General features: G+C 61.7%; 2 protein-coding genes across 10 annotated transcripts in view; one reads left to right on the top strand and one right to left on the bottom strand.

Annotated features, from left to right (window-relative positions):
• LRRC14 (leucine rich repeat containing 14) overlaps nt 1-27,519 on the top strand; it is a 62,921-nt gene that overhangs the window by 33,332 nt on the left and 2,070 nt on the right. Inside the window, exons 2-3 of one of the 3 annotated variants that reach the window (XM_068933543.1) lie at nt 25,143-25,173; nt 27,189-27,519. In XM_068933543.1, coding sequence (XP_068789644.1) covers nt 25,143-25,173; nt 27,189-27,519 — 362 coding nt within the window. Of the gene's footprint in view, nt 1-24,969; nt 25,174-27,188 lie in introns of those variants that run through there. The other 2 variants (XM_068933544.1, XM_068933545.1) reach the window with 2 other exon arrangements.
• RECQL4 (RecQ like helicase 4) lies at nt 1,775-27,470 on the bottom strand. 7 transcript variants are annotated; one of them, XR_011139374.1, is made up of 25 exons: nt 24,939-25,019; nt 24,023-24,139; nt 22,489-22,522; nt 21,502-21,611; nt 20,407-20,550; nt 18,096-19,270; nt 16,835-16,934; nt 13,512-13,641; nt 12,727-12,846; nt 11,528-11,677; nt 10,958-11,050; nt 10,636-10,772; nt 10,149-10,232; nt 9,352-9,540; nt 8,736-8,918; nt 8,104-8,299; nt 6,638-6,915; nt 5,960-6,097; nt 5,234-5,402; nt 4,819-4,948; nt 4,176-4,413; nt 3,913-4,099; nt 3,516-3,681; nt 2,534-2,642; nt 1,775-2,269 (listed from the first exon to the last, which is right to left on the bottom strand). XR_011139374.1 is itself a non-coding variant. In XM_068933539.1 (25 exons), exons 2-25 carry the CDS (start codon nt 24,104-24,106, stop codon nt 2,148-2,150), a joined length of 4,401 nt encoding a protein of 1,466 aa, XP_068789640.1. In that variant the 5' UTR covers nt 24,107-24,139; nt 27,344-27,470; the 3' UTR covers nt 1,775-2,147. The 7 variants fall into 7 exon arrangements, 6 of the variants coding, with proteins under 6 accessions (XP_068789640.1, XP_068789641.1, XP_068789637.1 ...); XM_068933539.1 differs by lacking the exon at nt 24,939-25,019 and adding an exon at nt 27,344-27,470 and having other exon boundaries at nt 4,241-4,413; XM_068933540.1 differs by lacking the exon at nt 24,939-25,019 and adding an exon at nt 27,165-27,236 and having other exon boundaries at nt 4,241-4,413.

The raw sequence follows: 27,519 nt of genomic DNA, 5'->3' as shown, positions 1-27,519 counted from the left end.
CCAGCGTGGCCGCTGAAGAAGGGGCTCGATGTCCTCCCTGAGCCGGGGCTGGCCACCGAGGGGCCATGGGGAAGACGACGAAGACGACGAAGACGACGAAGACGACGAAGACGACGAAGACGACGAAGACGACGAAGACGACGAAGACGACGAAGACGACGAAGACGACGAAGACGACGAAGACGACGAAGACGACGAAGACGACGACCTCGCGCGGGGCCACTGGAGCTCCTAGCCGCGTGTTGGAAGCGGAGCCCGGCCAGAGGCTGCTCACCGGAGCGCCACCAGCACGCCGCGTCCCAGCCGGGCAGGAGGCCAGAGCCTCCAGGCGGGCGCCCCAGCAAACGACCCGGATGCCTGATGAGATAACTGGGAGCCCAAAGTGCCAAAAAAGAGAGCCCAAAAGAGCCCAAAGAGAATTAGAGGAGACCAGGGAGCCTCCGACCACCCGAGAACAACGCTGGAGAAAACAACGAAGCGTCCCGGGACTTTTGCCGAAAGCAGAGAGACGCGGCCGCGGCCAAAGCCCTGGCGGAGAGAGGACCCAAGTGACCTCAACGCCCCTGTTGGAAACGACTCAGCTGTCACGAGACACGAAACAACCCAAAAGACCCAACGCAGGGCGGGAACGCTCGAAGAGGCCGCGGCCCAGAGCCCGGGTGGAGGCGCGAACGCAGACGGGACGCCAGGCGGCGGCGGCGGCAGGACGCGGAGGAAGGAGCTCGGAGCCCCCTGCGGGCGCCCGCAGGGGTTGGAGGAGCCGGGGCAGGAGCAGGGCGCCGGCCGGGCCGAGGGGCAGCCCGGCGCCGCGCAGCCGCAGCAGCCCCGTCTGCGGCCCCTGCACGGAGTAGAGGGGGGCCGAGGCCGTCAGCCCGGCGCCGATGCTGCCGCCGCCGCCTGTAGGACACCAGGGCACAGGCGGAGCTCGCGGGGTGACGCCTCCTGGACCCCATTTCCCACAGCGCCGTGGCAACGGGCCCCCCTGGCCTGTCAGCACGGTGATGGAGCCACTGTGTTGCCGTAGCAGCAGCATCGCCATGGCGACTGCTCCCCCCACGCTGCCATAGTGATAGACCGCTCTGCATCACCATGGTGACAACCCCCATTACCATAGCGACAGACCTCCCCCGTTGTGTCAACAGATCTGCATCACCATAGCGACCACCCCCACGTTGCCATAGCAACCAACCCTCCCTCCATTGCTATAGTGACAGACCCCATCACCATGGCAACAGCCCCATCACCATAGTGACCAAACCCTCAGCCTCACCATAGCAACAGACCCTTCTGCATCACCATGGCAGCGACCCTCCCCTTGCTGCTACAGTGACAGACCCCCCGCATCACCATGGCAATATAACCCCCATCATCATAGTGGCCGCCCCCCCACATCACCATGGCAACAACTCCCATCATCATAGTGACCGTCCCCCCACATCACCATGGCAACAGGCCCTCTGGCCCCAGTAATGCCTTCTGCCCCCCATCACTGTAGCAAAGACACTCCTGTCACCATGGCAACAGACCACCCCACCTCACTGTAACAGGGCCCCTGCATCACCATGGCGACGGGCCCACCTACATTGCCATGGCAACAGCCCCCTCTGTCCTTGGGAATAACTGCCCCCTGCATCGCCATGGTGACAGACCCCTCCCCCTTGCCATGGGGACCCCAGCCTCCCCCCATGGCGTCCAGCCCCACGGTCGCCCTCCCACAGCACCTGCCCCATGGCCACCCCTCAAGCCCCCAGCGGGGGCAGAACGCCGGCAGGGCGAGAGGCCATTTGCCTTTTATTCGTTAAAACGCAGTGGTGGTGGCCCCGGCACGGCGCGGCCACCCCAGCTCGTAACGTGGCCGAGGCGCAAAAACCCCGGCAGCCGACCCTTCCCGAGCTGCAGGGCAGGAGGGAAAGGGGTCCAGGAGGCCGCAGCGGGCCGCTCGCGCCCATCAGACAAGGGTGGGAGTGAGCCCGGCTGCCGCCGGCACCGTTCCTCCTCCCCTTTTCTTCGTGGAGGAGCAAAGAGGTGGTGGCCACCGCTGAAGATCAACGGCGTCCGGGCTGCGGCTCCAGGGCGGCCGTCCTGCGGCACGGGGAGAGGAGGGGGTGGCTCCGGGGCTCCGGCAGCGAGACGTGGTCCCGTGGGCTTCACCTGCTCCCGAGGATCTCCTCCGTGGCCAGGCGCATGAGCTTATGGAAGTCGAAATGGAGATATTTCCTCCAGAAGCGGCGGTCTCGCCCGTACACCTGCGCCGGGTAACAGGGGCTGCCTGCGTGGAGAGAAGCCCCCGCTCAGCACCCGGGACCCTCCGCCGGGGAGGGTTGCGCCAAGCGGCAGCTCGCAGCGGCCCCCGCGCCATGACACAGGTTGGCGCGAGAGGGAGGTGCGGCCCCACGCGGTCCTGCCTGGCCGCAGAGGATGCTCGGACACCTCCGGGAAAGCACAGGAGAGGGGGAGCGGAGCCCCCCCTGGTGCCAAACCCCTGCGCGCTGGAGCGGGCAGAAGAAACCCGCTTCTACACCTGATTCCTTACCAATGCCGTGAAATATCCTGGCGATGGCTCTGCCCGAGAACTTCTCGTCCTGGCGGATGGAGAGGAAGTGCCGGACGTCCGAACGGATCTGGCTCTCCCAGTCACGGAGCTGCAAAGGCAACGGCCCGGGGTTTGTCCTTTCCCTCTCCTCCTTACCCAAAGCCGTAAAGGGTCGCACTCAGGCAAGAACGACCGCTGCGGTCTGCGCGCCAGGCGCTGCCTAGCCGGCCCCAGCAAGGTAAGAGGCCCCCCACGGCAGAGCTGCTCTTCGGCAGCATCGTGGGTGCGGAGATTAAAAGCCCCATCGGTCAAGCGGTGAGGAGTGCCGCGGAGGGGGTCCGGCTGCGAACCTTCCTGCCCTCCCTTTTCCTGGCGAACAGGAACAAGCCCTCTCACCGCCTGCGCTTGCCAAGCCCTGGGCAGCACCCGTTTGCCTGTCGTGGCGCAAGTGGGTCGCTTGGAAAGGGCCTTAATCATCCAAAATTGGAAAACATGCATTCGACAACGCAAGGAGAGCTGGACTGAGCAGGGAAGGGGAGAAATTGAGGTGCTGGGGGAGGGAAAATGCTCTTCTTCAGCTCAAAACCACCTCCGTAATTGTCTGTGCACCACAGAGCCCACTGACAGCCTTCTGCAGAACAATACGCAGAGCTGCCAAGCCAGTGCTTCCTCCCCTTCTCTTTCAGCCCTTGACACAGTGCGGGCAATTCCTTGCCCTGGCAGCACTGCTAAAAACAGCAGCCTCAGGTTCTCTGCAAAAGCCCGAGTGCAAATTAAACGCTTTCCGATTTTAATGCACGCACGCAGAGCACGTCGAGGTAAAGATGTGATGTGCCTCGACCACCGCTTGGTGGGGCCTCTGAGATGAGTTGCATTTGCAGAGGATTTCAAGTGCAGCCCAGTGCATCCCAGTTTCCCCAGATCCATCCGTGATCCACACAAAGGCCAAACCAGCTCCCGACAAGAGAGGGAATTGGCTCACCTTGGCACCGCTGAGGGTCTCTTCCTCCTCCTCGCTCTCGTGTCCAGGTTCAGCCTGCTCTCCAGAAGGTTTCTTCTCAAAGTAGTCCCTGAGCAAGGCCTTCAGGCGGGAGCTCCTCTCCTGCTCTGCGTGTGCGGGGTGGGGGTCGCAGGTCCCAAAAGCCACGCTGCTCCGCAAGACAAGCATCAGCCGCGCCGCAGCTCCCTCCCGCCTCGGAGGGCGCAACCGGCTGCGAGCTCCAAAACGGGCCCGGGGAAGGGAGGCTGGGCAGCCGCGGGGTGGAGGGCAAGGCCAGCTGTGCCACGGAGTAGCCCCCCTTCCCTTCGGGGTGTGCAGCGGGGAGCGGGGCCGCTGCCAGCCCACGGGGTTGGATTCCCTCCCCTCTGCCCGCACGCACCTCTGGAAGGCCTGGAAGCAGGCGTGGAGCTGGCCGAGAGCCATCTTCTCCCGGGCCACCACCCTTTGGTGGAGGAAGTCGCACATGGAGTCCAGCTCCTGGTCTGCGAGGTCACCGTAGGCACGCAGGTGGAAGGAGGGGTCTCCGAACTCCACCAGGACGCCGCTCTTCCCAGTGCCGTGGCCGCCTGAACACACAGAGCTCGGTTGAGCCTTCACAGCAGCACCTAACGGCCTCTCCAGAAGTGCAGGAGGGATTTGTACCCCGCTCTGGTGCTGCTCCATCACCCACGCGGCGCCCAGGGAGGCCGTGCCTGGGCGGCAGGTACCTTGCTGCAGCCGCGGGTCCCACTGGAGCTGGCGCAGGGCCCGTTTCACGAGCACCACTTCCCAGCCCATGGAGTCGCTCAGCGAGACCACGTCGAACTCCACGGAGCTGGCACGACTGTGATCCCTCCCTGCCAGGCGCTCCCGGGCCAGGAACACAGCGATGGGGGGAGAGCTGAGGGCAGGAGAGAGCAGAAACCTGCTAGCGCTTTGCTGGAAGCCGAGAAGCGAGGTCACCCCCAGCTAACGGCGCCCGGCGCTGGGGCCGCGCTGGACTCGCCAACCCAACGCTCCTCAGCTGCTCCGTCCCGTGGCCCAGGGCAGTCCCAGGGCCGCGGGCAGGGCTGGGTGAGGGCGATTTCTTCCTCCAGCAAAGCCCATCACCAGCACTGCTGGGCAAGCTCCCCGCACCTCCACCAGGCAGAGAACGTGGCAGCCCACGCTGTGGGGAGAGAGGTCCACCCCCCGGCGCGGAGGTCACACCAGGACCATCCCCGGGGAGCGCCGAGGCCCGGTCTCCGTGAGGGAGCAGGGTAACGTCACCCCAGGTGCTGTCCTCACGCCAGGGCCCAGCTCTAACCTCCTCGCCGCGGCCCTGAGCTGCTTGGGGCCCCCGTAGCACAGCACCCGGCAGGAAGAGTAGGTGGGGGGCAGCAGTTCGAGCCAGCGCTGCGGGTGCAGCTCCAGATAGCACAGCAGGGTCTCAATACCTGCGAGAGAGGAGAGGAGAGCTGAGCTGGGGGGCTGCGGAGGCGTCTGGCACGGCTGCTGATCCCTCTCACTCTGCCACCACCTCGCTCAGGACTTTGGCCAGCCTCGCTCAGGGCCGGGCCCCCCGAGCAGCTCCCGCTTGTCGGACCGGAGCCGCATCCCACAACCTCCACCCTTTCCACTGCCCTCCCACTACAGGCAGGGACCAATCCTCCTTCCTGCTGCAGGGTCTCCCGACACCCCCTACCTCACGACCCCTGGGCATGCGCCGACGCCCACCTCACCTTCCTCCCGGATGTCCAGAGACTCCACGGTTTGTTGGATGGGGATGGCCCGCTCGTGCTTGTAACACACCCGCTGCTGCTGCGCGCTCGGCCCCGCGGCCTGCGGGGCCGCACCGTCGTCCTGCTCCTCCAAGAGCTCGGCCATTTCGGCATCTTCCACCTCCCCGCCCTGCGAGGAAACGCAGCAGTTCATCACAGCTTGTGGCAACGGGTTCGTCACGCACAGCGCCTGGGTTCACCGTGCATGGCAGTGACGGAGGGAACGGGTCGGATCCTGCTCTCCTCTGGCAGAGCACGCACAGCCCCTTTGCACAGCCCTTTATGGCTGGCCCGGCTGGTTTCCTGCCTGTTCCCGAGCAGGTCTGCCTGACTGCAGATGCGGGGGACAGCTCTGGGAGCCGCGGTGAGCTGATGACATGGCTCAGCATCTCTGGGGGTGCGGAGAGGACAGGGTCGTGCTGCCCTTCTCCTCCTCCTCCTCCCTTCACTGCCAGCTGCGTGGCACCACCGCTCACCTCGCACCAGGTCTGGTGCTCACAAGACTTCCCTGAATCAGTTTGACTCAGCGTGGCAAAAGGCAAAACCAACCTTCCTCAAAAATCACAGCATTTTCTGCCATTTTAGCCCATTAAATGAGCTGACAGAAGGGACAATCAAGAGGCTCCCCGAGGGCAGGCAGCCAGGCCACAGGAGCAGGGCCAGCAACGCGAAAGGCCCCTTCCTCACCTTGGCGATGTCCTGGTGTTTCTGATGAAGCTCCAGGCACTTGCAGCGAGAGAAGACTTTCTGCACGAGCTTCTTGATGGTAAAAAAATCCACAGTGTCGCCGTAGATGTGTCGCCTCAGTTCATGGAGATCCCTGCCCTGGGGAGGAAAGGGGGACAGCAGAGACGGCGGTGAGCCCGGCCGCCGGGAGCCTCCAGGTCCCGTGTGGGCGAGCGAGGTCCGTGACCCCCATGCACTGTGACGGAGGGTCTCCGTGGCCCGGACCCCCGGGAGCATGACGCACTGTGCCATTTCTCAGGGGGCCCAGCTGTCCCCAGCGTGTCGGAGGGGGGTGCCTAGGAAAGATGCCTTGTCCTGGCTTTGCGTCCAGCTCAGAGAGGGCAGGATAAAGGCACATCGCTGTCTCGTCGATGGAAGGACTTCTGTCCTTCCCCGTGCTCAGCGCTGGGCCGAGCCCACAGACCCCATCAGCGCAGGACGCTTGTGCTTTATGCCGCAAGCCTTATAGATCCCTTTGCTCCCAAACAAGCTGTAGAGCTCCCTGGGTCACCTCGGGAGAGAGCAGCAGCCTGAGCGGGTGCATCCAAAGGGACTGGGGTTTCAAGGCTTTGCAAGGGCCAGATCTAGTGGAGACCCCAGCTCTTAGGGGAAACCTCGCGCTCTGCTGACAGGCATTACCTCCGGGTCCAAGAAGAGATGGCAGTGAGCTGGCTCGCCATCCCGACCAGCCCGGCCGATCTCCTGCACGTAGCTCTCAAAGTTCTTGGGCATGTTGTAGTGCACGATGCCGCGCACGTCTGACTTGTCCAGCCCCATGCCGAAGGCCACCGTGGCCACCACCACTCGGAGCTGGCCGCACATGAAGTTGTTCTGGACGCGGCGGCGCTCGGCAGCCGACAAGCCAGCGTGATAGGCGTCGGCAACCCACTTCAGAGGGCGTCGGATGCTCTTCTTTGCTGCGCCCGTGGAGATAAAGCAGGAGAGAAGCTTTAATGGCACTTCATTACCATCGGCAACACCACACTTTTGATCATCAAAAGCACCCCACAAACAGCTACTAATTAAATCAGGGATGGAAATGAACAGCAAACACCAGGAAAGAGACACCCTCACCCCGAGCCTCTCTGGGCAGAAATTAGCTGTTGGCAGGGCACGTTGCTGGGCAGGAGCAGGGCACCCTCGCTCCAGAGTAAAGGAATGTGGGTGGAAACTGTGCCCACAAAGGGAATAATTCCAGCATTATTTTAATAAGCAGAGATAGTTCCCGAGGAGCCTAAGCAAGGCAGCAGGTAGGGATGGTCCAAGATCCCCAGGCTGCTGTTTTTCGCCCCTGACCACCACTGAGAGAGGGCTCCTGTCCCGCTGCCAGGGCAAGGAGCACAACACCCTGCTGCCTGTGCTGACCCCGAGGCGTACAAAACACATGCGTTGTCTCAAGCCGCTCTCGTTGGGTCATAAAGAAGTGCATTTTACCTGGTGCCTGCTGCTGTCTCAGTTGCACAGTAATTTGTTAGTTTGAACCCATAGCTGAGATGCACTGTGCACCTGGGGGAAAAGGGTGCAGCAGGATCCCTAGGGCCAAAACTACCAACACCTGAGAAGGCAGAGCTTGGCCAAGATGACAGAACTGGTAGATTCAGAGCACAAGAATAAAGGCTCCAAGCCTCAGACATTAGGTTTCGAAAGAAAGCCCTAGAGAGCAGCACAACTAAGGCTCCCTGCATACAAAAAGCAAACATAAAGCCTGGTGCAAATGACAGCTAATAATCATCCGTCATTACAGGCTGTCATCAGAAAAATCAAAGCCCAGCTCTAAAAATCTCTGACACAGCCAGGAAGAAGATAAATGTTTTCCTGATCCTGCTGTCAAGAGCAGCGCTCTGCGCCTGGGGTGAAGGAGCAGCCGGGAGCTGGGTTTGAAGCACCAGGTGGCTGATGGAGTCACTGCTGGTTTTCAGGGGCCAGCAGCCCCCACACAGCGAGGACACGGGCGCTCTGCATTGCCAGATCTGCCTCCCACGCCAGGTTCCCCAGGTTTCTCTGTGGATTCACTGCAGGAAATGGTCAGGACTAGTAGGAGGAGAGGGGACTGGGGTTGTGCTCTTCTCTCCGCAGCCACCGAGAGCGAGGATGGTGCTTCCTACCCTTTGCTTTCTTCCTTTCTGCAGCGCTGTCATCCTGCCCCGGCTCCCCGGCTGCCGCGGACTCCCTGAGCACCACTCCTTGGAGGCACGTCCGGATGAGCGCCGCGATGCGAGCTGTCTCCTCCCGGCGCGTGCAGTACACAATTATGGAGTCCAGGCACCCAAACCGCTCCCCTTGCAACAAGGAGATCAGGGCCTGCAAACACACAGAAGAGGATGAGTGTCTTTGCATGCCGTGGGGCTCGCTATTTGCGAAAGCCCTATTTAAAAAAAAAAAAAAAAAAAAGTCTGGGACTCTCTTCCTCTTCCTTTCTCAGGAATAACTCACTGCCCTGCCCCAAAACCAGGGCAGCCCAGCAGCAAACTTGAATTTTACTTTAAAGTCCCAGGGTACGAGCAGTGGGAGCTAGCTTCAAGCACGCATGGGGGTATGGGGTACCTCCCTGGCTGTGCCGTCCCAACTCGCAGAAGCACAGGGTCAGAGAGGACTCCAGCAGGCAAAGCGGGAGACTGGATAGCCCAGCCGAGCTGAGCCAGCAGAGAGCCTCTGTTTCCTCAATAAACGCACAATCTGCAGCCAAGCCGGGGCAGGGCGGGGGAAGCAACCGGCAGAGACCTGTTCTTGCTGCTACCTGATCTCTATCCCTGTCCGTCGAGACAGAGAGATGCAGGTTCGGAGGCACAGCCGCAGAGCGCACGGCTATTCCTTCCCCCTCCTGGATCCCGAGGTGCTGAGCCACGTCCTGTGCTGTGCCCAGCGTGGCAGTAGCTGTGAGACCCAGGAAGCAGCGCACACCCAGGCGATCCCGGAGAACCTGCAAGGAAGAAGAGGCAAGGTCCATCTGCAAGGCCAGCGGCTGGGATCTTTACCTGCGCTGCTAGAGCTTCCCGCAGAGCGGAAGCCCCCTTCTACCAGCACCCAGGAGAGCAGCTCATTTCCTCCCAGGTGAGACGTGGCTACGTTACAAACCCCGTGGCTCAGCGCAGGCACGGGGAAGGATGCCTCTGAGAGCGCAGGGAACGTTAAGCCCAGCCACTGGGGATTTTGCTTCTCATCTTTGGGTCCCTGAGGACAAGCTGCTCGAGCTTGTGCTGCTACCCCCTCTCCCAAAAAGCACTGCCCTTCCCCGTGGGGCACAAGTGCTGTAAGCCTGCTCCTGCTACGCAAACGGGCAACTGCGGGAGTCTCCGGTGTCCCCCCCCACCACGATCTCCCAGCCCCTGCGCTGGGACCCCCCCTCCTCGCACCTTGCAGAGCCGCAGGTAGCACGGGCGGAAGTTGTGGGACCACTCGGAGACGCAGTGAACTTCGTCGATGCAGGCGAAGGCCACGGCGGGGAGCTGGTCGGCAGGGGGCAAGCAGCTAGATCCCGAGCCGCCTCCGCCAACCAGCGCTTCGGGGGACAGCAGCAGCACGTGCACCTTGCCCTTCCTCACCTGCGGGAGGTACAGTGCAGGGAGCGCCGGGTCAGGGAGGAGAGTTGCCCCAGGAGTGTTTTACCTGCTCCCGCTGCCCAGGAGAACGGCACGATCCCAGCCGCGGCCGCTCAGCCGTACCAGGCTGCCCGGCGAGAGAGCGGCGCCTCGATGGCCACTGCCGCGGTCTGCGCCACTGCCCTCGTGGGGGCACAGAAACGCATTGGCCTCTGCCAGCTGTCCTCAGCCCACCGGCAGCACGCGACAGCAAGGAGTTCACATGAGGACCCTTCCGGCTTGTCTGCTCCGCAAAGTTATTCCCAAATAAACTAGCAGAAGGCAGCCCGACAGCGCAGCGCTGTACAGACCCAGCTGTCCAAGAACCACTTGGGCCCCAGGGAAAACGTCACTAAGACAGCTCCCAAGGAACACCCTTTTCCTGCTAGCACCAAGGCCTGGCTCTGCTGGTGAACTCGTGCAGGAGCAGCGTTCAGCGTGGAAGAGGTGAGGCTTGACACGTCTCCCGTGGCACAGGCTAGCTACGGCCCCAGCATAATCTTGCCAGGGAGGAAAACAGACCCTGAGCAAACATAGTCCTTCCCCGAAAGGTCTGAGCCGAAATCACTCACCTTCTCCACAGCTGCCTCCCGCTGCGCCTTGCTCATGTTGGAATGGATGCAGACAGCCTTCAGGCGCGGGGGCAGCCCCGAAACCTGGAAGTAAAGCCCGTTACCCACAGGTGTGCAGCCACGCAGGCCTGCCCGCAGCCCAGCACGCAAGGGCTCTGCTCTAACCCGTGTCAGGGATTGCCAAGGGCACCGGTCAGAAAGGAAACAGCCAGTAACCGGGACGGGGGAAACCCCTTGGTCATCCACCTCCGTGTTTAGGTGTACACAGCTTCTGGAGAGGAGCTTTTAAGGTCAGGCCACCCTCAGCCTGGGGACATGCAGCTAGGAGAGGCTAACCCAAGGACTGAGCTGGCCCCACTCTCGCACAAAGCTCCGACAACACCAGGGCAACGTGCACGGAGCCCCTTACAGGAGCTAGGGCAAAGGAGAGTGCCGAGGAGCGGCCAAGGCTTGGACTCTTCCCGGAGTCAAAGCCAAGTCCCGGTACCTGGTCATCCATCAGCGACACCAGCGGGGAGACGACCAAGGTGATGCACTTGGAGCGCTTGTGGTACAGGTACGCAGGGAGCTGGTAGCACAGGGACTTCCCCATCCCAGTCGACAGCACGACCAGCGTGGACAGGCCTGGCTCAGACGGGCAGAACGAGATGCTGGGATCTTACCGGCGGAGGTGGCGCAACGGGGACAAACTGGGCACGTCCCAGCCACCCCCAACCCACCACCCCATGCACCGTGCAGGGGAGAGGATTGCGGGATCCCAAACCACACGACAGCTTGAATGAAGAACGGCCAAGGGGAAGCAAACACACCTGAGAGGATCCTCATGACAGCCACCTCCTGGCCTGGGCGGAAAGAGCTGTACCCCAGCTCCGACAGAGCCTGAAACACCTCCTCAGGGGTCTCTGCACAGGGGGAAACCCACAGTTAGACAGACACCAGGCTCTCAGGAACCAGAAGAGCACCAGGGCTCGTGGAGGGAGCTGCCAGCCCCTCCAGCAAGGGCTCAGGAGTTGTAGCGGGGACTCTGGGAGTGAAGAGTGGCCAACTGCCTAGTAACGGCAGATTTTATTCCCTGCACTAGCAACCTGTTCTCCCTGGGGAAGCGAGGCTGCGAGCAAATTGAGAGCAAGTCCTTGTAGCAGCACAGCCTGTATTCCTACCCCAGCACAGAGCTGTAAATCCCCGGAGGACCTGCTGGGGCTGGGGCTCGCAAAGCAGCAGGCTCCGTGCAGCGCGCAAACCAAACAGGGCTGATGACAGCTCTGCGGGTGGCACCCTTCCGAGCGCTGATGGCTCGGGAGCAAAGGCGAGCGCACCCCGGGGAGGCAGGAGCAGCCACGAGCGTGGCTCGCTCGCCATCAGAAACGCAGGGACCTTACCTCTCACCTTCCCGTCTGGCCCCAGGCCATAAAGGGGCTCCATGGGGGCCGGGGGAGTGGGTGGCTCATACACCGGCCTCTGCACATCCAGGTAAGGTGCCTCCGCCGAGACCTCCTCGTGTCCCTCCTGGCTGCTGCTCCTGCTCTCTGCTGGGGATCAAGTTGAAAAGTCACGTGCCACATAGCCCGCAGGCAGCTCTTCCTGCCACACTCGGATGGGAGAGGCCCCCACCCACCCTTGACACCCACAGCAGCAAGCCGGGTCAGTGGGTCTGTAACATCCCAGATGCAAACCTGGCACCCCAGCGCAGCACAAGGCCCCATCCTGGCTGCTGCAGCCCTTTCCAGCCAGAAAAGCTGGCGCGCAATGCTCTGGCCTTGCGGCTACCTCCAAAACTGCTGTGTCTTCTCCCTCCCCAGTTTATCAGCACAGGTCTGGGGCAGTGACAGCAACTGAGGATGACAGGCAGCCACCCCCAGAGAGCACGAGCAAGCTGATCTCAACTGGGCTGCGGAGCTGTGTTTACTCCAGCCTGGCCTTTGGGAGGTTGTAGGTTTGACGTCGCACCAAGGGCCAAAGACCAAGAGAGCCCAGCGCGCTAAGAGTCCCCAACCTGCCCTGCAGCGGGGCAGGGGCTGTGCTCCCTCCCCAGCACCAAGCACCCTAGACACCCGAGTATTTGTGGGCCACCCCTGCAGAGGGCTCACAGCATTCAGAACTAGCCACAGGAACCATCGCTTTGGGTGGATGCTGCCTACCAACGTCTTTGGGAACATCACTGGCTACAATAGAAGGAGAAGTAAGGAAGAGGAGGAGTCTGGAGACATATTTTAGGCTGCTTTGGACCCAGGGAAGGCCTGCCAGCCAGACCGGGCCAGCCACAGGGCTGGTGTTCCCAGAGGGGTTGTCTCTCACAACAAGCACGAACCTCGACGGCTGAGACAACCTTCTGGTTCCAGGCAAACCCTCGAACATCCCACACAAACAAACAACTCCCAGCTCTTCCCACAGGGAAAAGAAAGGACACAGTTCGGCGGCCTGCAGACGTTCATCCCAGGCAGCACTGCTACTCCAGAGCCAGCTGCGGTGTGTCACTGGAGAGCAAGGCAGGCCAGAAGCTCAGCAAGCAAAGCTGCTGCCCGCACTGTCCCCACGGAGCGGCTGGTGGGGACAGAGCCCTGACAGCTCGGGGTCTCACCGGAGAGCTCTCGGTACGCGGTGTTGGTCATGCGGGCCACTTCTTCCAGCGTGGGCAAGGGAGCCTCCTCTTCGGCCGCGTGGCTGTTCTCCTCGGGCGGCGGGCTAGCAGCAGCTGGGCCTGTTGGCGAGGGGCAGTCAGGCTCGGTCAGCCACGGACCCAAACGCGCCGTGAAACAGGGCTCTCCTGGGCTTGGAAAGCGCTGCCTCTGCCCTGCCAAATGAGCTCCTGCAGATTTCAGTCACTTGGAGGCAGAGAGGGTCCCAGTGCCCTTCTCCGTCCAGTTCCAAGGTAATAGTTCCATTCACACCTCATCTTCCTCACCCTCTCTTCCTACAAGCTATTTTCCCTGAGGTCCTTAAGTTACCAGCGGAGAGAAGCCACAGGGACACAGGAAATCGAGACCCTCGTTCAGAGACGACAAGCAGCTTTGTCAGCGCTGGTGAGAAATGCTGCGAGCCCAGCTCCGCGCTCCCAGACCCCGTCCTCCAGCCTGCCACACGTGCTCGCTGCACGCACAGCTCACGTGTCTCTCCTGCTGCAGCTGAGTTTTCTCTGGGTTTGGCAGACACTGCAAATAGGACTGCACTACAGGCACAAAGGGCCACAGACTGAGGGACCTACTCCTGAACATCCCAACGGGTTCTCTGCACCCACCTAACGCTCCTCAAACGCTCTCAACACCAAAGAGAGCGATCAACGCTCCCCAGCGGCTCCCTACCCCACTGCCAGATCTGACCCCCGACCTACAGCTCAGTCAGGCAAACGGAGGGCTAAAGCCTTACCTCTGCCCCTGCACGCTGACGCCCAGTGCCCCGTCCCGCCGCATCTGAAGCAGACGTCGGCGCTTCTATCAATGGACCTGCTGCCGCCTCCAAACTGCTCTCCTTTCTTCTGCCACTTCTGCTTCCACACCTGTGGAGCGAGCATGACCGCTAGCATTAATACACCAGCACGGAGCAACACCGCAGGCAGCCGCGAAGCAAGGAGCCCTGGACCCGTTCGCCGGCAGAGGATGGAGAGGCAGAAGCTACCTGAGCAGAAGCTGCGTTTTGATAGCTCACGTGAGCGCCAGGAGAGGTACTCGCTGTCCCCTTCCTAGGTCTGCAGGCAGAGAAGAAAATCCCATTGAGGGCTACGGAGTACCACGACCTTACCTCGGGGCCAAAATCCAAAAGATTCGGAGCCTGAGCAAGTTTACTGGGGAACTGTAACTACTTGCTTGCTCTCCTCTTTCCTGGATCTCCTCTGGCCGCTCTCAAAGACCAGGTACAGGTTCACTTTCATAACATGAAGGAAGAGTCAAGGCGAGTCACGGCCTCAGAGCAGGCTCAAGCAGAAGTGTTGGAGAACCACTGCCCAGGGCTAAACAACATCGCGAGCCGTCAGGGGAGGGATTTCACCTCTCGCTATGCATTTGCGCAGCATCCAGCACCGCTGAGCACCAACGGCTCACGCACAACCCCCGGCAAGGCGAATCCCCAAGCGAGAGCGGCCAAGCCCAGGCGAACGTTTAGCACGCCTGAGCTGCAAGGCAGCGGGAACGAGAAGCGAAGCGGCACCGCTACGCGGCAGGGAACCGCGTGCGAACAGAGCTGCGGCACGCACCAGCTGGGCCACAGGCCCTTCGGGCTGCGGCAACCGGCAGATTTGTACACGACTCGCAGTAACGTGACAGCGAGCGGGAGGCAGGCCGCAAGCTGCGGGGCAAAAGAAGTCTCCGTGAGAACGCGGAGGTGTCCCAAAGCACCACGTCCGTCTCCTGCCGCAGTGCTCGGCCAAAGGCCGGGCCCGTCAGTCTCTACAAACTGTCCTGAGAAGTTGCCCGAGTTGTTTTTGTACTTCTTGCTCCCTTTGCCCTGGCATCAAGCTTTTGCAGAAACACTGCACAAACATGCCGAGCTTTAAAAATAAAGGCAATTTTCTTCCAGCTCGCGTTCCCTTCTCCCAGCTCCCTCTGGACAGGTTTTCCTCTCTCGCGCGTGCGTCACGCACGCGCACACAGCAGTCCCAGCAACAGCTCAGCGCTTCTTCCCCAGAAAGAAGATTTATATATCCAGTATCTCCTGCCAGAGACGACCTCAAAGGATTTCACCCCAAAACATAAATTAAAGAGGAGGGGGGGGGGGAAAAGAAAAAAAAGAAAGAAAACCTACACTTTTGCAGCAGAGCAGGGAAGCGATGTGCCTCTGCCTTCGCCGTGCAGAAGCTGCAAGAACAGGCAAAACCAGAAAGCAGCAGCCCTTTGGGCACGCGCCTGTTTAGCTCGAGACCCAGGCGAGGCTCTGACCTAGCACCTCGCTGGCGAGCAGAAGCCCTGTGCAGCAAGAGGGTGAGCTGAGATAAAGAAAAAGCCTCCTAAAGCAGCACTGGCAGCTTTTCCAAATCTCTGTACTCTCAGGCTCTCTGTTCAAGTGACGGCACAGCCACAAGCCCTCCTGGAGGCCCTGGGCAAGCGCCCATGCACCATACCTGCCCCTTGTAGGGCGCTTGTGCTTCCACAGGACGTGGCATTTAAATTAATCATGGGTTGAGGCTATATGCAGAGACGCGCCCTGCAACAGCACGACTGAATTGCCGGTCCGGAGAGGGTGCCAGCAGAAGGATCTGCGCTCCAAAGAACGAAGGCAGCGCCTCAGGTTTGCTGATGGGAGACCCATCTTCTGGATGCCTGAATCCTGTCAACCTCTGGAGCCCAAACAATCCAGTCAAGGCTCAACGAGCTGTTCGTCCAGATGCCATAATGCAGAACGGGGAGCGGGCTCGAGGCTTTTCAAAGAAAAGCTTCAGCTCCTTCCCTGTCACACACACTCCTTCCAAGAACAGTTCAAGGAGGTTCACTTGAACGTAGGAAGTAGTCACCTTTGGACAGAGATCAGAAATGCCATCTCCTACTCTAAAGCACAACCCACTTAGAGAAGCGTATGAAATGCATCTTGATAATGGTCACGCTCGCAACCTACACGCGTGCCGATACTGAGCTCTTTCTGCTTGCGCAGCTATCTTGGGGGCAAAAATGCGGCAGCTGCTCAATACAGTAGAGCTACGTGATTTAGGATGGAAAGGGAAACCAAGTGTATCCAATTAGAGCTGCACAACCCATGGGGGAAAGGGAATCGGAGTCGGCGCGTGGCTGCTGCAAGCACTTAGCTGGAGCCGTGCGGTTCAGGGCACCTTTCGGGGGAGACGCACCTGCCCCAGAGACCGTGCCCGTGGTCACAAGCACTATTGCTCCGTTGCCGCACGTGGGCAGAGCCCTGTACCCCGTATGGTCTCTATGTAGGCAAAGGGGGTCTCCTCGAGGCCCCTTCCTGCTCCCAGGGAGGGGAGATGATGCTCTCGTTTGCTTGCTGGAGGCAGCTGGCAGCACCTTCTGTATAGCTGCTGCTGCTGGATCCCTTGGGTCCTCTCTGCTCTCTCCTCCCTGCGCAGCTCTGCTGCACAGCAACACAGCCGAGGACAACTCAAAAATAACATGAAATTTAACTAAAATACGTAAATCCAAACCTCCCAGCAAAAAGGGTCTGAAAACAAGAGCGAGATCCGAACAAGATTTAAATTCTTCCTTAAGAGTGGACTGGAGAGTCCCACGGCGAGTAAGAGAGCGTCAGTACGAGACAGGCGATCTGGAGCACCACGGCTGTTTAAAACATCGCCCTTCCCCGCGGTCACCTCGTGTCCCTGACAGCTGCACTGCAGCAGAGCCCCAGCCAGACACCACCGAGCTGGGCCGTCACGTCTGGGGCGATTCCACAGCGGGTTTCGGTCGGGACTGCCCTGGGCCTGACTTTTTCCGGATTTGGCGCTGACGCCTGAGCAGTCACCTTGCACAGGCCACTCGGGGAGCTGGTCTAGCCCCTGCAGACACCCTCAGACTGCAACGCCCAACACGGGGTTATGCTGAGACACCGGAGTGGCCAAGGCTCTGCCACGCACTTCGTTTTGCGAGAACAGCTGAAGTAGGGCAGGTATCTGGGGCATTAACATCTTAAGAAACTGCAGTTAGATGTCCTTGCTGTCACGGGCCTCAGATATCCGACAGGGCCATTGAGACGATTTGGGAGAGGCCAACAGCACGGAAACACCTGCCAAGGCACCAGCACTTTACCTGTTTGCGAAGGCGATTTCCTTTCAACACGTAACCTCTAACGTGAGATTTCTTCTTGAGGTTAAGCTTGACGAAGTTGCCCTCTTTCCGCAGTGGTGCCCTGCAAAGAGCAAACCTTTGTTATGAGGAAACTCCAGACATCCAACTCCCAGGCTATCCAAAGGCAGGGCCAGACGCCGCCACGCCGGCTCCCAGCACAGCACCGTCACCCAGCGTCGCCCCGCTGCACAGCGGCATCCAGGACAGGAAAACGGGGAAGACGCCAGCCCAGCTTCAGAGCCGTTAAAAGCGGTAACTGAAGAACCTGTTGCGCGGTCGGCAGCACAAGAGGAAAATCCTAAATACACACACACAGCTCTCTCCCACTTGCTATTTCACTAAAAAAAAAAAAATACGGGGAAAAGGCATCTCTCAGCCCCAGCCTGTGCTTGGCAGCACACCCCGCTGCCCTTACCCCGCCTGCCGCAGCCCCCTGCCCTGCCCTCGGCTCCCACCCGCACCCACCGCCAGCAGGACCCCGAGCACCCTGTCCTCAGATGATTTTTTTTTTTTTTTCCTTTTTTGACCTGTGCAGGAAGGTAACGCTATATATCTTCTGTTCCTTAAGCATGACTGAGGTGAGCCAAGAGATGTGCATGTTCTGGGAGAGGGGGAAAAAAGGCAGGCAGAGAGCATAACTGTGTAAGAAAAAAATCAGGCGGAAGAAAACCCACAGAATTTACTTATTTCAAAAAAAAGGGGGGGGGGCAGTTTCTGACTTACTACAAAGAAGGAGAAAACTAAGGCAAGAGCAGCTCATGATTTACAGAAATCAATAGGAAAAAAACCAAGCATTCTCAGCATCCTTTTCAGAACATGTTTCAGGGCTTTCAAGGACAAGGAGGTTTCGCCACAGCTTGTACTTTGTTTAATTGCTGGGCAGGTTTCCAGGAATTTCAGAAGCGGTGGCTGCACGGCTCCCGCACGGGCAGCACCGGAGCGCTTTGCCCCCCGTCGCTCGAACGGGCCGGGAGAAGGGCGAGGGGACAATTACGCTAAGGACAGCGAACTCGTCCGCTCTCCGGCCCAAGGGCCTGCCCCCTGCCCGCCACCTCCCCGCTGCACGCTCGCCTCTGCCCAGGCCCTGCCTGCTCTCCGGCTCGCGCTCCCCTCCGTGAACGCAGACGCGGAGCTTCGTGCATGCTGCAGAGCGCCCGGCGGCTCCGGCGGAGCAGCTGGCACGCTGCGCCTCGCCGGGAAGGCGAGGACAGGCGATACCTACCTGGCAGTGACAGGTCTCCTGGTGAATCTGGGCTTGCCCTCCTCTTCAATCTCTCCCAAGATGTTTTCAGAGAGTGCTGACGCCTCCTTCCCCTTCTCCTTCAGGGCTGCCACGTGTTCTTCGTCCTTTTCTTCCCAGTCGTATTCGCTCTCCTTCGGCCTGCTGATGGCGCCGCTCGCTCTCCGAGCTGAGCCCTGGCGGCCCGTCACCGATCGAGCCGTCCGCCGGAGCTTCGCAGGAGCTGCGCTGTCCCCTGGACCAGCAGCCTCGCCGTCTTCTCCAGCGTCTCGTTGCCTCTTCTTCCTGCAGCCTCTGACCTTCTTGGACAGAGCAGGTCCATCCTCCGTTTCGTCAACGGCCCCTTCCTGCTCCAGGAGACCCCTGCCAACCTCTTCCCGCTCTCCCTGCTGAGTGACGACTTCAGAGAGGCTCTCCGATTTACCCTCGCACCTTTTGATCACCAATCCCAGGTCACCCTCAAGCGCTGAGTTCAGGCCATCGCTCTTCCCTTTTCCAGCCTGCTTGCCCTCCCCTCCTGCTGGGCGCTCACCTCCCCCAGGGTCAGAGGGCTCACCCCCCTCCAGCACTGCGTCACGACGTTTTCCACCCTTCGAGGGCTCATGCCTTTTCTGCTGTTTCCGGCTCTCTGGCAAAAAGTTCTTCACGGGGGGATTATTCTCCCCCTCCGGGCACCGAGCTTCAGCGCCACTGTCTGGGTCGAGAGAAGGGATGTGCAAGTGCTGGCAAGCCTGCTGCGAGGCAGGGCCTGGTTTTCTCTGCTCTCGGTCCTTGCCGTTCGTGGTAGAGGGGCTCTCTTCTCCCAGCGTTGCCTCTTCGCGACCGGGCATCCCCTGGCACCTCTGCAGCCAGCCGGGATCCAGGGAGCCCAATCTCTGGGCCACCGTCTGCTTCAGCTGCTGAAATTTATTCACCTGTGGACTGGGCTTCAGCCCTGCAGAGAGGACGACAGGGGCCAGCCCCGATATAGAGGGAGGAAGGAGGAGATCTTCCAGTTCACCTCGATCAGCACCACCTCCTGCGTCGCTCTCCAAAGCCTCCCCAGCTGCCACGTTTGGAGATGGACCCTTGTCACCGCTCTCCAAACTCTTCTCCGGTTTGGGCACAGCTGGTTTCCTCCTCGGAGTCAGGGTCCTCCTCAGGGCTGGAGGCCTCTCCTGTGGTTGGAGGTAAACGACAGGTGGTTTTCAGTCATCTCTCCCAGAATAGGCCCTACACTGCTCCCGCCCACGTGGAGATGGCACCAACAGCCTCTGAAACAGCTTCAGCAGCTCTCCACCCCACCCCAGACATTGCCCACCTTCGAGTCAAACTGGACGAGATTTCCGTACTGCGGAAATCCCACTGCGTGGGAACGACCTTCAGCAGCAGCCCCAGGTTTGCTCCTTTTGGGGTCCCCTGGAGAGCTCACCAGCAGAGCCAGCTCTATTGCCAGGGCTGGCTGCATTTTTCAGGCTGCAGGATATCAGCAGCACGTAAAGCCCCAAAGCTGTGAAACCTTATAAACCCCCCAACAGCCTTGCCCACCCTGCTATGCCATGAGGACGGCATCTCTTTAGCACGCAGAACAGCTTGAATTTGTGGGCGTTTCCTACTCCCAGCTCCCGGCCTGCGCTAACAGAGAGGCAAGGACAGCTGTGGCAGGAGGGACCGTGACTCAGAGCATCTTCTGGCCAGAGGTCTCACCACGCTCTTCAAAAAAGCGGCCTGGGCCACCTGCCTGCATCCCGTAGAGATCCTTCCAGCAAACGCTGACTGCAGCCCATTCTGAGGAAGAGCATGTAGCCCTCCTACCGGGATTGCCCATAAGAGCTAGATCTAGTCTAGCATCGACGGTGGCACGACGCAGTAGGTGGACAAACCAAAGCGCAGCCCTGATCGCTCCAGGGCTGCTGCCACCTCCATAGGTCTGAGGTTCTCCTGAAACCTGTTAAGGATTCACCTCCCTGGGTTTCCCCTACAAAGCAGCTGGTATGCTACATTTGAGGAAAAAGGGTCACAAACAGGTTCAGGAGCTTCTCTCCACTGCGTGCCACCGACTCCTACAGATGCTTCCCCAGCACGAGAAGTTTCCCTGAGAGCAAGAGCAGCAACTGCTGTTTTTTTAAGGTGGAGGCCACGATGACTTGCAACTTGCTTAGAGCCAAAACACCACCTTGACCCAACTGCAGCTCACGCGGGCTGTCGCATCCCCAAGAGCCCCGTCCGCGTTCCCTTTTGCAAGCCCGTGGCACCTCTGCGCTGTCAGACCTGCACCGCCGTCGCCCCAGCGCCGGTCCCTGTGAGCCCAGACCTTTATGGCTGCGCCGAGGTTAGATTTCAGCTTCATCCCGAAGTACTGCGCAGAGGCTTTCAGCACGTCCTGATCATGGGAGCTCAGTCTGGGGGCCTTCGGCTGCCGGTTCAGATGTGCACCCCAACAACCGGAGTCCGGCACCTGAAATAACGCAACAAACAGCTAAATCCAAGCAGGAGCCTTTCTGTGAGCACAAGCCAGTTGCAGGGAGACGTGCCCAGTTATTTCTGAGAGGGGAAAGGGGCTGCAGAGCTAGAGAATAAGCTGCTGTATGGTAATATATTGCACTGTGCTATCCGCCAGCCAAACGTAGTGCTTTGGGGTGAAAAATGGCAGCCCTTGAAGTATATATCACCTTGCAGCCCTCCAAGAGCTTGCAGCCCGGGACATGAATCCTCCCCAAGCGCAGGGGTTTCCCTGATCGTTGGCCTGTTAAGACCTCACCACACCGCAAACTGCAGCTGTTAATCTGCCTGGGCTGCACGAGAAGAGAAGAGCAGCGTACTGAGCCCGATAAAAATGGGACTGTCCAGCAGACTAGATGCCTAGGACTATAAAATGCATAATAGACTGTGGCCATTAGGCTTTCCACCTTTATAATACAGCATCCTTATGTTCTCAGTGGGCTCCGCTTCTAGTCTCTTGTTCTTCTGCTAAATCAAATATAGGCATCATACAACGCTAATAAGACACTTTTCCCTTCAAAGGTCAAGTAAACCACCTTGCGAAGAGGCAGAAGCGACGGAGTTTTGTCCGCAGGGTAATAAGCGGCAACGGCAGCTTAAGAGGGACGTGGCAGAAAAGCCTCCTATTCCCCACCAGCTTTCACATCACGGCTTTAGAAAAGAGAGATCCGTGCAAAAATAGCAAAAACTAGCCAGGATGCTGCTCACTGTGGGGAAGAGCAGGAGGGCAGTGTCCTGGCAGAGAAAGGGCTTCCTGAAACATCCGTGTTGGCTTAGGCAGACTTCGGGCCCAATCCTGCAACCTCCCCAGGCCTCAAAGCACTACTGCCAAAGCAAGTTCTGCAGGTTTGAGCCCGTCAGGGCTCCCAGAGACGAACCCCACCAAGGGGTGGCTAAAGCACGGTACCTGCTCCGCGGTTGGGGTTTCTTTAGCTGGTGGCTGGCAGAGCAGGTTGGATTGGGGGAGATCCGATGGCTCTCTGTGTTGCTTCAGCATTTTATATTCTTTGTAGAGCTCTGCGCATCAAAACACAGATTATCAAGGCTGATTTTCAGCAGACTGCTGGAATACACGGCACTGGCTGGAAAACCCAAGCAGCAATTCCCGCATTGGGGACATCAGCAAGTATCCTAAAGGACTTCCTCCAACTTTCATTCAAACCCTTGCTGTTATTTTTATGAGCTGCTGATGCTGAAATCAGCGTGAGCGATTCCCACCCACGCGACGAAACGTCCACGGCTCCGGCCGAGCGCACCAGCTGCCCGCGGCGGCGACAGCGGGAGCCCGGCCCCGGGACGCGCCTCTCGCGAGCTCCTCCACGCTGGCAGCTCTTCACCCCCGATCCAACGTATCCCATTTGCAAGCTTCGTGCACGAGCCCTGGGATTTCTCGCTCCCTGTCACACTTGTCAGGTGGCGGGGGAAGAGCCCCGACTCGCTGCACTTTGCAATCCTTTCCACGCTGTCCCGGACTCCAAAGACTTCAACCTCTCCAAACAGAAGGTATCGTTCCCCACTTTCTAAAAGAGATCTTGCCTGTACACACCCAGCGGTACACTGTCACTATAAATACCGTGTTTGCCCAGGTAACAGCTGTGGGCTACCTCTCCGCACACGTTTTGCCCTAAAAAACCAGGCTGCAGCGCACGTCCCTGCAGAGCTGCAGACGGCCTGTGGCACGTGAATGGCTGCGGGGCACAATTAGCACGTACACGCAGTAATTAGGACTGCAAACCCCACACTTGCGCCCCAGGAGTCAAAGGGGAGCTCTTTCCCAGCTGCAACCCCTACAACCGCCGTCAAGGTCTGCGGTGGCGACGGGGCTTTCCCTCCCACGACGAGCGAACGCTCTCGCAGGGCGGGCAGGCTGCGCGCCGGCGGGGCTCGCACTTACTTCTCGTGTCCTCCGGAGCTTCCTCGATGTCAGTCTGCAAGAGAAAGGGAGAAGTTAAAACGTAAGGTATAGATCCTGCCAACACTTATACGCGTAGCTCTCCTGAAGCACAGGATTGCCCTGGTGAAGCTAACGGACTTGCACAAAAAAGCACTGATGTTATTCGCTGCGTTTCGGTGGGGCTCAGATGCACGCGGCGGTGATGCCCGGTTCGGCACGGTGCAGACGCAACCTGTCACCTGCACCACCGGGGAGCGAGCCGAGCCCGTCGACCCCCTCGCCTCGCGTTCAGCGTTAGCAATGCGACAAGAGCCGCGTGCAGCCCGTAGCTCGGTCCCCGCCAGCCCCGGGGACGGCACCACCCCGGCACGGGCCGTGCCGCCCTGCCGAGCCACGAGGGTGAGAGCTGCAGGTCGTCTCATGGCAAACCGAGATCTGCCACCAGGTTTTCTCCTTTCCCCGCCCCGTTTCTCTCCCTCTCCCCAGGTTTCACCGCAGGACAGATTGCTGCTCCGCCAGCTTTGGAAGAAGCTAAGCCACGGCTTGCCACGTCACGACTCGCGGAGCGTGTTTCTTCGCAGCTGACGCAGCAGAGCGGCGTCCCTTCTTGCAAAGGCTCCCGGCCCCGCCGGGCTGGGGAGACAGCAGCCAAAGGGACAAAGAGACGTTTGTCACTGCTGCCTGCTGACGGGCATTTATATGTTCTTGGAAAAGCCGCAGTTAGGCCAGAAGCAGAACGTTTGTTCTCAGCCCCCGGACGTTTGTTCTAGTATAATTCCTTCAGCATCACGTGTAAGATTTAATCTTTTAGAAACAAAATAAGGCTCTAGCAGGGGAGCTTCTCTTGGCTTTACCATGTCAAGAGAAAACTTTGCAGTGGTTTCATGACCGCCAGTTGCGGGAGGATTGAGAAAAAAAAACTCTTCCCGACAACCTCCCCGTGCACCTCAAGCTCCCGTTTCTTGACTCATCCGCTGCGTCTAAAACCCGGCAGCTCTCTGGAGGGCAGACATCAAGGTGACTCCCAGAGAAAGGCCTCTCCTTCTACTGAACCTCAGCTCCTAGCTGAGCAATATTTAATAGCCAGGAAGGAAAGACGGAAGAAGAAAGACTTCCTTGATATCTCTCTTTTGAGAGCCCACTAGTCCTAGTTGCTTGACCTTCCCAGACAGAAAGCTGTGAAGCACTTGCTGCTTGCTCTAATATTAGAGAAACCAACACCCGCTGTCCTAAGGAGAATCGCACAGGTCTCTCTTTTCTCTTTTCCTCCCTATTTTGGCAGGTCAGCATTGTCACAGCCTCGCGCCTGGCGCCCGCCTGCCAAGTTGCTCGCGGGGACGATCTCCTCCAAACCCCGCTGCGGCGACGAGCCTGCAGATGAAACCATCCGCCTCGCCCCATCCCCAGCCCTTCGAACGCCACCTCGTTCGCTTCGGCCCCGGCGGCTCCCCGCCTCAGACGCGTGCGTTTACGCACGGCCTCGCAGCCCACGGGTTTCGAGGCTTCTGCGCGTCCCCCCGCTCCCGCCAGCTACCTTGGTTGGTTTCCTGCGATGCTCCTGCAGGAACGCCACCTCCCACTGCTTCAGCAGGACCTTGACCTCCCGGCGCCGCTCCATGACTCCGGCAGAGCGCCTCGACGGGCTCCGCACCTGCGGGTTGCCCGAACCGCCCCGTTAACCGGGAACGGGTTAATTTTTGCTGGGGGGGAGCAGCTCCCGCACCTCAGTCCGCAGGGGGGTTCGGGGCACAGCCCGGGGTCGGCTCCGTTAGCGGGGACCCCGGCGTCCGGGAGTCCTGGCACTTGGGGAACCCCTCCCCCGTTAAGAGCTATGAGGGACCCAGGCGTCCGGGACCCACCGGGCCTACAGAGACCCTCCCCTATCAACAGTCAAAAGGGACCCAGGCGTCCGGGCGCCCCCGGAGCCGAGGGAACCCCTCCCCCACCCGAGGGGGGGGCCCAGGCGTCCGGGCGCCCCCAGAGCCGACGGAACCCCTCCCCCACCCGAGGGGGGCCCAGGCATCCGGGCGCCCCCAGAGCCGACGGAACCCCTCCCCCACCCGAGGGGGGCCCAGGCGTCCGGGCGCCCCCGGAGCCGAGGAAACCCCTCCCCCACCCGAGGGGGGCCCAGGCGTCCGGGCGCCCCCGGAGCCGAGGGAAGCCCTCCCCCACCCGAGGGGGGCCCAGGCGTCCGGGCGCCCCCGGAGCCGAGGGAAGCCCTCCCCCACCCGAGGGGGGGCCCAGGCGTCCGGGCGCCCCCGGAGCCGAGGGAACCCCTCCCCCACCCGAGGGGGGGGCCCAGGCGTCCGGGCGTCCCCAGAGCCGACGGAACCCCTCCCCCACCCAAGGGGGGCCCAGGCGTCCGGGCGCCCCCGGAGCCGACGGAACCCCTCCCTCACCCAAGGGGGGGCCCAGGCGTCCGAGCGAGCGACGCGACCCCCCGCACTCACCACCGAAGGCCGCCGCAAACCTCCCGCTCCCCCGGCTCCCGACCAATGGGAAAGGCGGAACCGTGACGGGCAGCCGGGAGAGCCAATGGCCGCCCGGGAAGCCTCGGCCCCGCCCCCGCGCCGGCTCCGATTGGCGGCGCGCGGCGACCTGCGTCATCGCGCTCACCCGGAAGCGCGGCGGGTGCCGAGAGCCGCGGCCGGGCCGGGCGGGAGCCGGGGGGCGCCGGGAGCAACGGTGAGGGGCGGGGGGGGGGTTGGGGGGATCCGTGGGGTGAGTGGGGGGGGGGACCGTGGGGTGACCTTGGGGGGGGTCGGGTTGGGGGGGGACCGTGGGGTGAAAGGGGGGTGGGGGTTAGGGGGATCCGTGGGGTGACCGTGGGGGGGACCGTGGGGTGACCTTGGGGGGGGTGGGGATTAGGGGGATCCGTGGGGTGACCTTGGGGGGGGTCGGGTTGGGGGGGGACCGTGGGGTGAAAGGGGGGTGGGGGTTAGGGGGATCCGTGGGGTGACCTTGGGGGGGGTCGGGTTGGGGGGGGGACCGTGGGGTGAAAGGGGGGTGGGGGTTAGGGGGATCCGTGGGGTGACCTTGGGGGGGGTCGGGTTGGGGGCAGCCGTGGGGTGGCCGGGGGGGCTGGGTTGAGGGGAGCCGTGGGGTGAGTGGGGGGGGGTCGGGTTGGGGGGGGACCGTGGGGTGAAAGGGGGGGCTGGGTTGAGGGGTGCCGTGGGGTGAGTGGGGGGGGGGACCGTGGGGTGACCTTGGGGGGGGTCGGGTTGGGGGGGGGACCGTGGGGTGAAAGGGGGGTGGGGGTTAGGGGGATCCGTGGGGTGAGTGGGGGGGGGACCGTGGGGTGACCTTGGGGGGGGTCGGGTTGGGGGGGGGGACTGTGGGGTGAAAGGGGGATGGGGGTCGGGTTGGGGGCAGCCGTGGGGTGACCGGGGGGGCTGGGTTGAGGGGAGCTGTGGGGTGAGTGGGGGGGGGGACCGTGGGGTGACCTTGGGGGGGGTCGGGTTGGGGGGGGGACCGTGGGGTGAAAGGGGGATGGGGGTCGCGTTGGGGGCAGCCGTGGGGTGACCGGGGGGGTGGGGATTAGGGGGATCCGTGGGGTGACCTTGGGGGGGGTTGGGTTGGGGGCAGCCGTGGGGTGACCGGGGGGGCTGGGTTGAGGGGTGCCGTGGGGTGAGCGGGGGGGGGTCAGGTTGGGGGGGAGTCGTGGGGTGACCTTGGGGGGGGGTTGGTTAGGAGGAGGGCCTTGGGGGTGACTGGGGGGGTCGGGGTTGGATTGGGGGGTGCCGTGGGGTGACCGGGGGGGGGGGTTAGGGGCAGCCGCAGAGTGACCTTGGCGGGGGGGCCTTGGGGTGACTGGGGGGGTTAGGGGGAGCTGCAGGGTGACGGGGGGGGTCGGGTTGGGGGGGTTGTGAAGGGGTGACTGGAGGGGTCAGATTGGGGGCAGCCATGGGGTGACCAGGGGGGTTGGGTTAGGGGGAGCTGTGGGGTGAGCGGGGGGGGATTGGGTTAGGGGGAGCCGTGGGGTGACTGGGGGGGGCGGGGTTGGATTGGGGGGTGCCGTGGGTTGACCGGGGAGGGTTAGGGGGAGCCATGGGGTGACTGGGGGGGTCGGGGTTGGATTGGGGGGTGCCGTGGGGTGACCGGGGGGGGTTAGGGGGAGCCGTGGGGTGACTGGGGGGGTCGGGGTTGGATTGGGGGGTGCCGTGGGGTGACCGGGGAGGGTTAGGGGGAGCCGTGGGGTGACTGGGGGGGTCGGGGTTGGATTGGGGGGTGCCGTGGGGTGACGGGGGGGGTTAGGGGGAGCCACGGGGTGACTGGGGGGGTCGGGGTTGGATTGGGGGGTGCCGTGGGGTGACGGGGGGGGTTAGGGGGAGCCACGGGGTGACTGGGGGGGTCGGGGTTGGATTGGGGGGTGCCGTGGGTTGACCGGGGAGGGTTAGGGGGAGCCATGGGGTGACTGGGGGGGTCGGGGTTGGATTGGGGGGTGCCGTGGGGTGACCGGGGGGGGTTAGGGGGAGCCGTGGGGTGACTGGGGGGGTCGGGGTTGGATTGGGGGGTGCCGTGGGGTGACGGGGGGGCTTAGGGGGAGCCACGGGGTGACCCGGGAGGGGGTGCCGGGTTAGGGGGTACCATAGAGACCGCCTAGGGGGCTGCTGTGGGCTGAGCCCCTCTTCCCTGGGTGCGGGTGCCCCCCCCCCCCAGCCAGGCGCCCCCCTCACCCGCCCGCTCTCCCGCCCTCGCAGCCGGCGCCATGCGCTCCCTCGTCTTCCTCTGCGCCCAGCAGCTGGCGAGCCACCACGCCGCCGCCCGCGGCACCCTGCCCTTCCTCCCCAAGGAGCTCTACCCCGTCCTCTTCAAGGCGGCCTTCGCCGACCAGAGGACGCTGGTGCTGCAGGACCTGGTGCGCGCGTGGCCCTTCCCCGTCCTCAGCTTCGGGAAGCTGCTGCGCCGCTGCCGCCACTGCGACCGCGCGCTCCTCCAGGAGAAGCCCAGCAAGCTGTGCGTGCAGACCGTCATCCTGGGCGTCGTGGCCTACCTCAACGACGCGCTGGAGGACCGCCACCGCCGCCCCAG

This window comes from Struthio camelus, chromosome 2 (genome assembly GCF_040807025.1).
Source record: "Struthio camelus isolate bStrCam1 chromosome 2, bStrCam1.hap1, whole genome shotgun sequence".
Lineage (NCBI taxonomy): Eukaryota > Metazoa > Chordata > Aves > Struthioniformes > Struthionidae > Struthio > Struthio camelus.
Note: the sequence above shows the minus strand (reverse complement) of the source record. Positions and strands in the feature narration are given on the sequence as shown.

Bases quoted from the DNA above. Each gene is read 5' to 3' on its own strand.
- RECQL4 (XM_068933539.1), bottom strand. From the start codon at position 24,106: ATGGAGCGGCGCCGGGAGGTCAAGGTCCTGCTGAAGCAGTGGGAGGTG. The intron at 19,271-20,406 runs GTCTGGGCTCAC...CTCCAACCACAG, and splicing joins ACCTCGGCGCAGCCATAAAG to GAGAGGCCTCCAGCCCTGAG. The intron at 11,678-12,726 runs GTGAGACCCCGA...CTTGATCCCCAG, and splicing joins CGCGTACCGAGAGCTCTCCG to CAGAGAGCAGGAGCAGCAGC.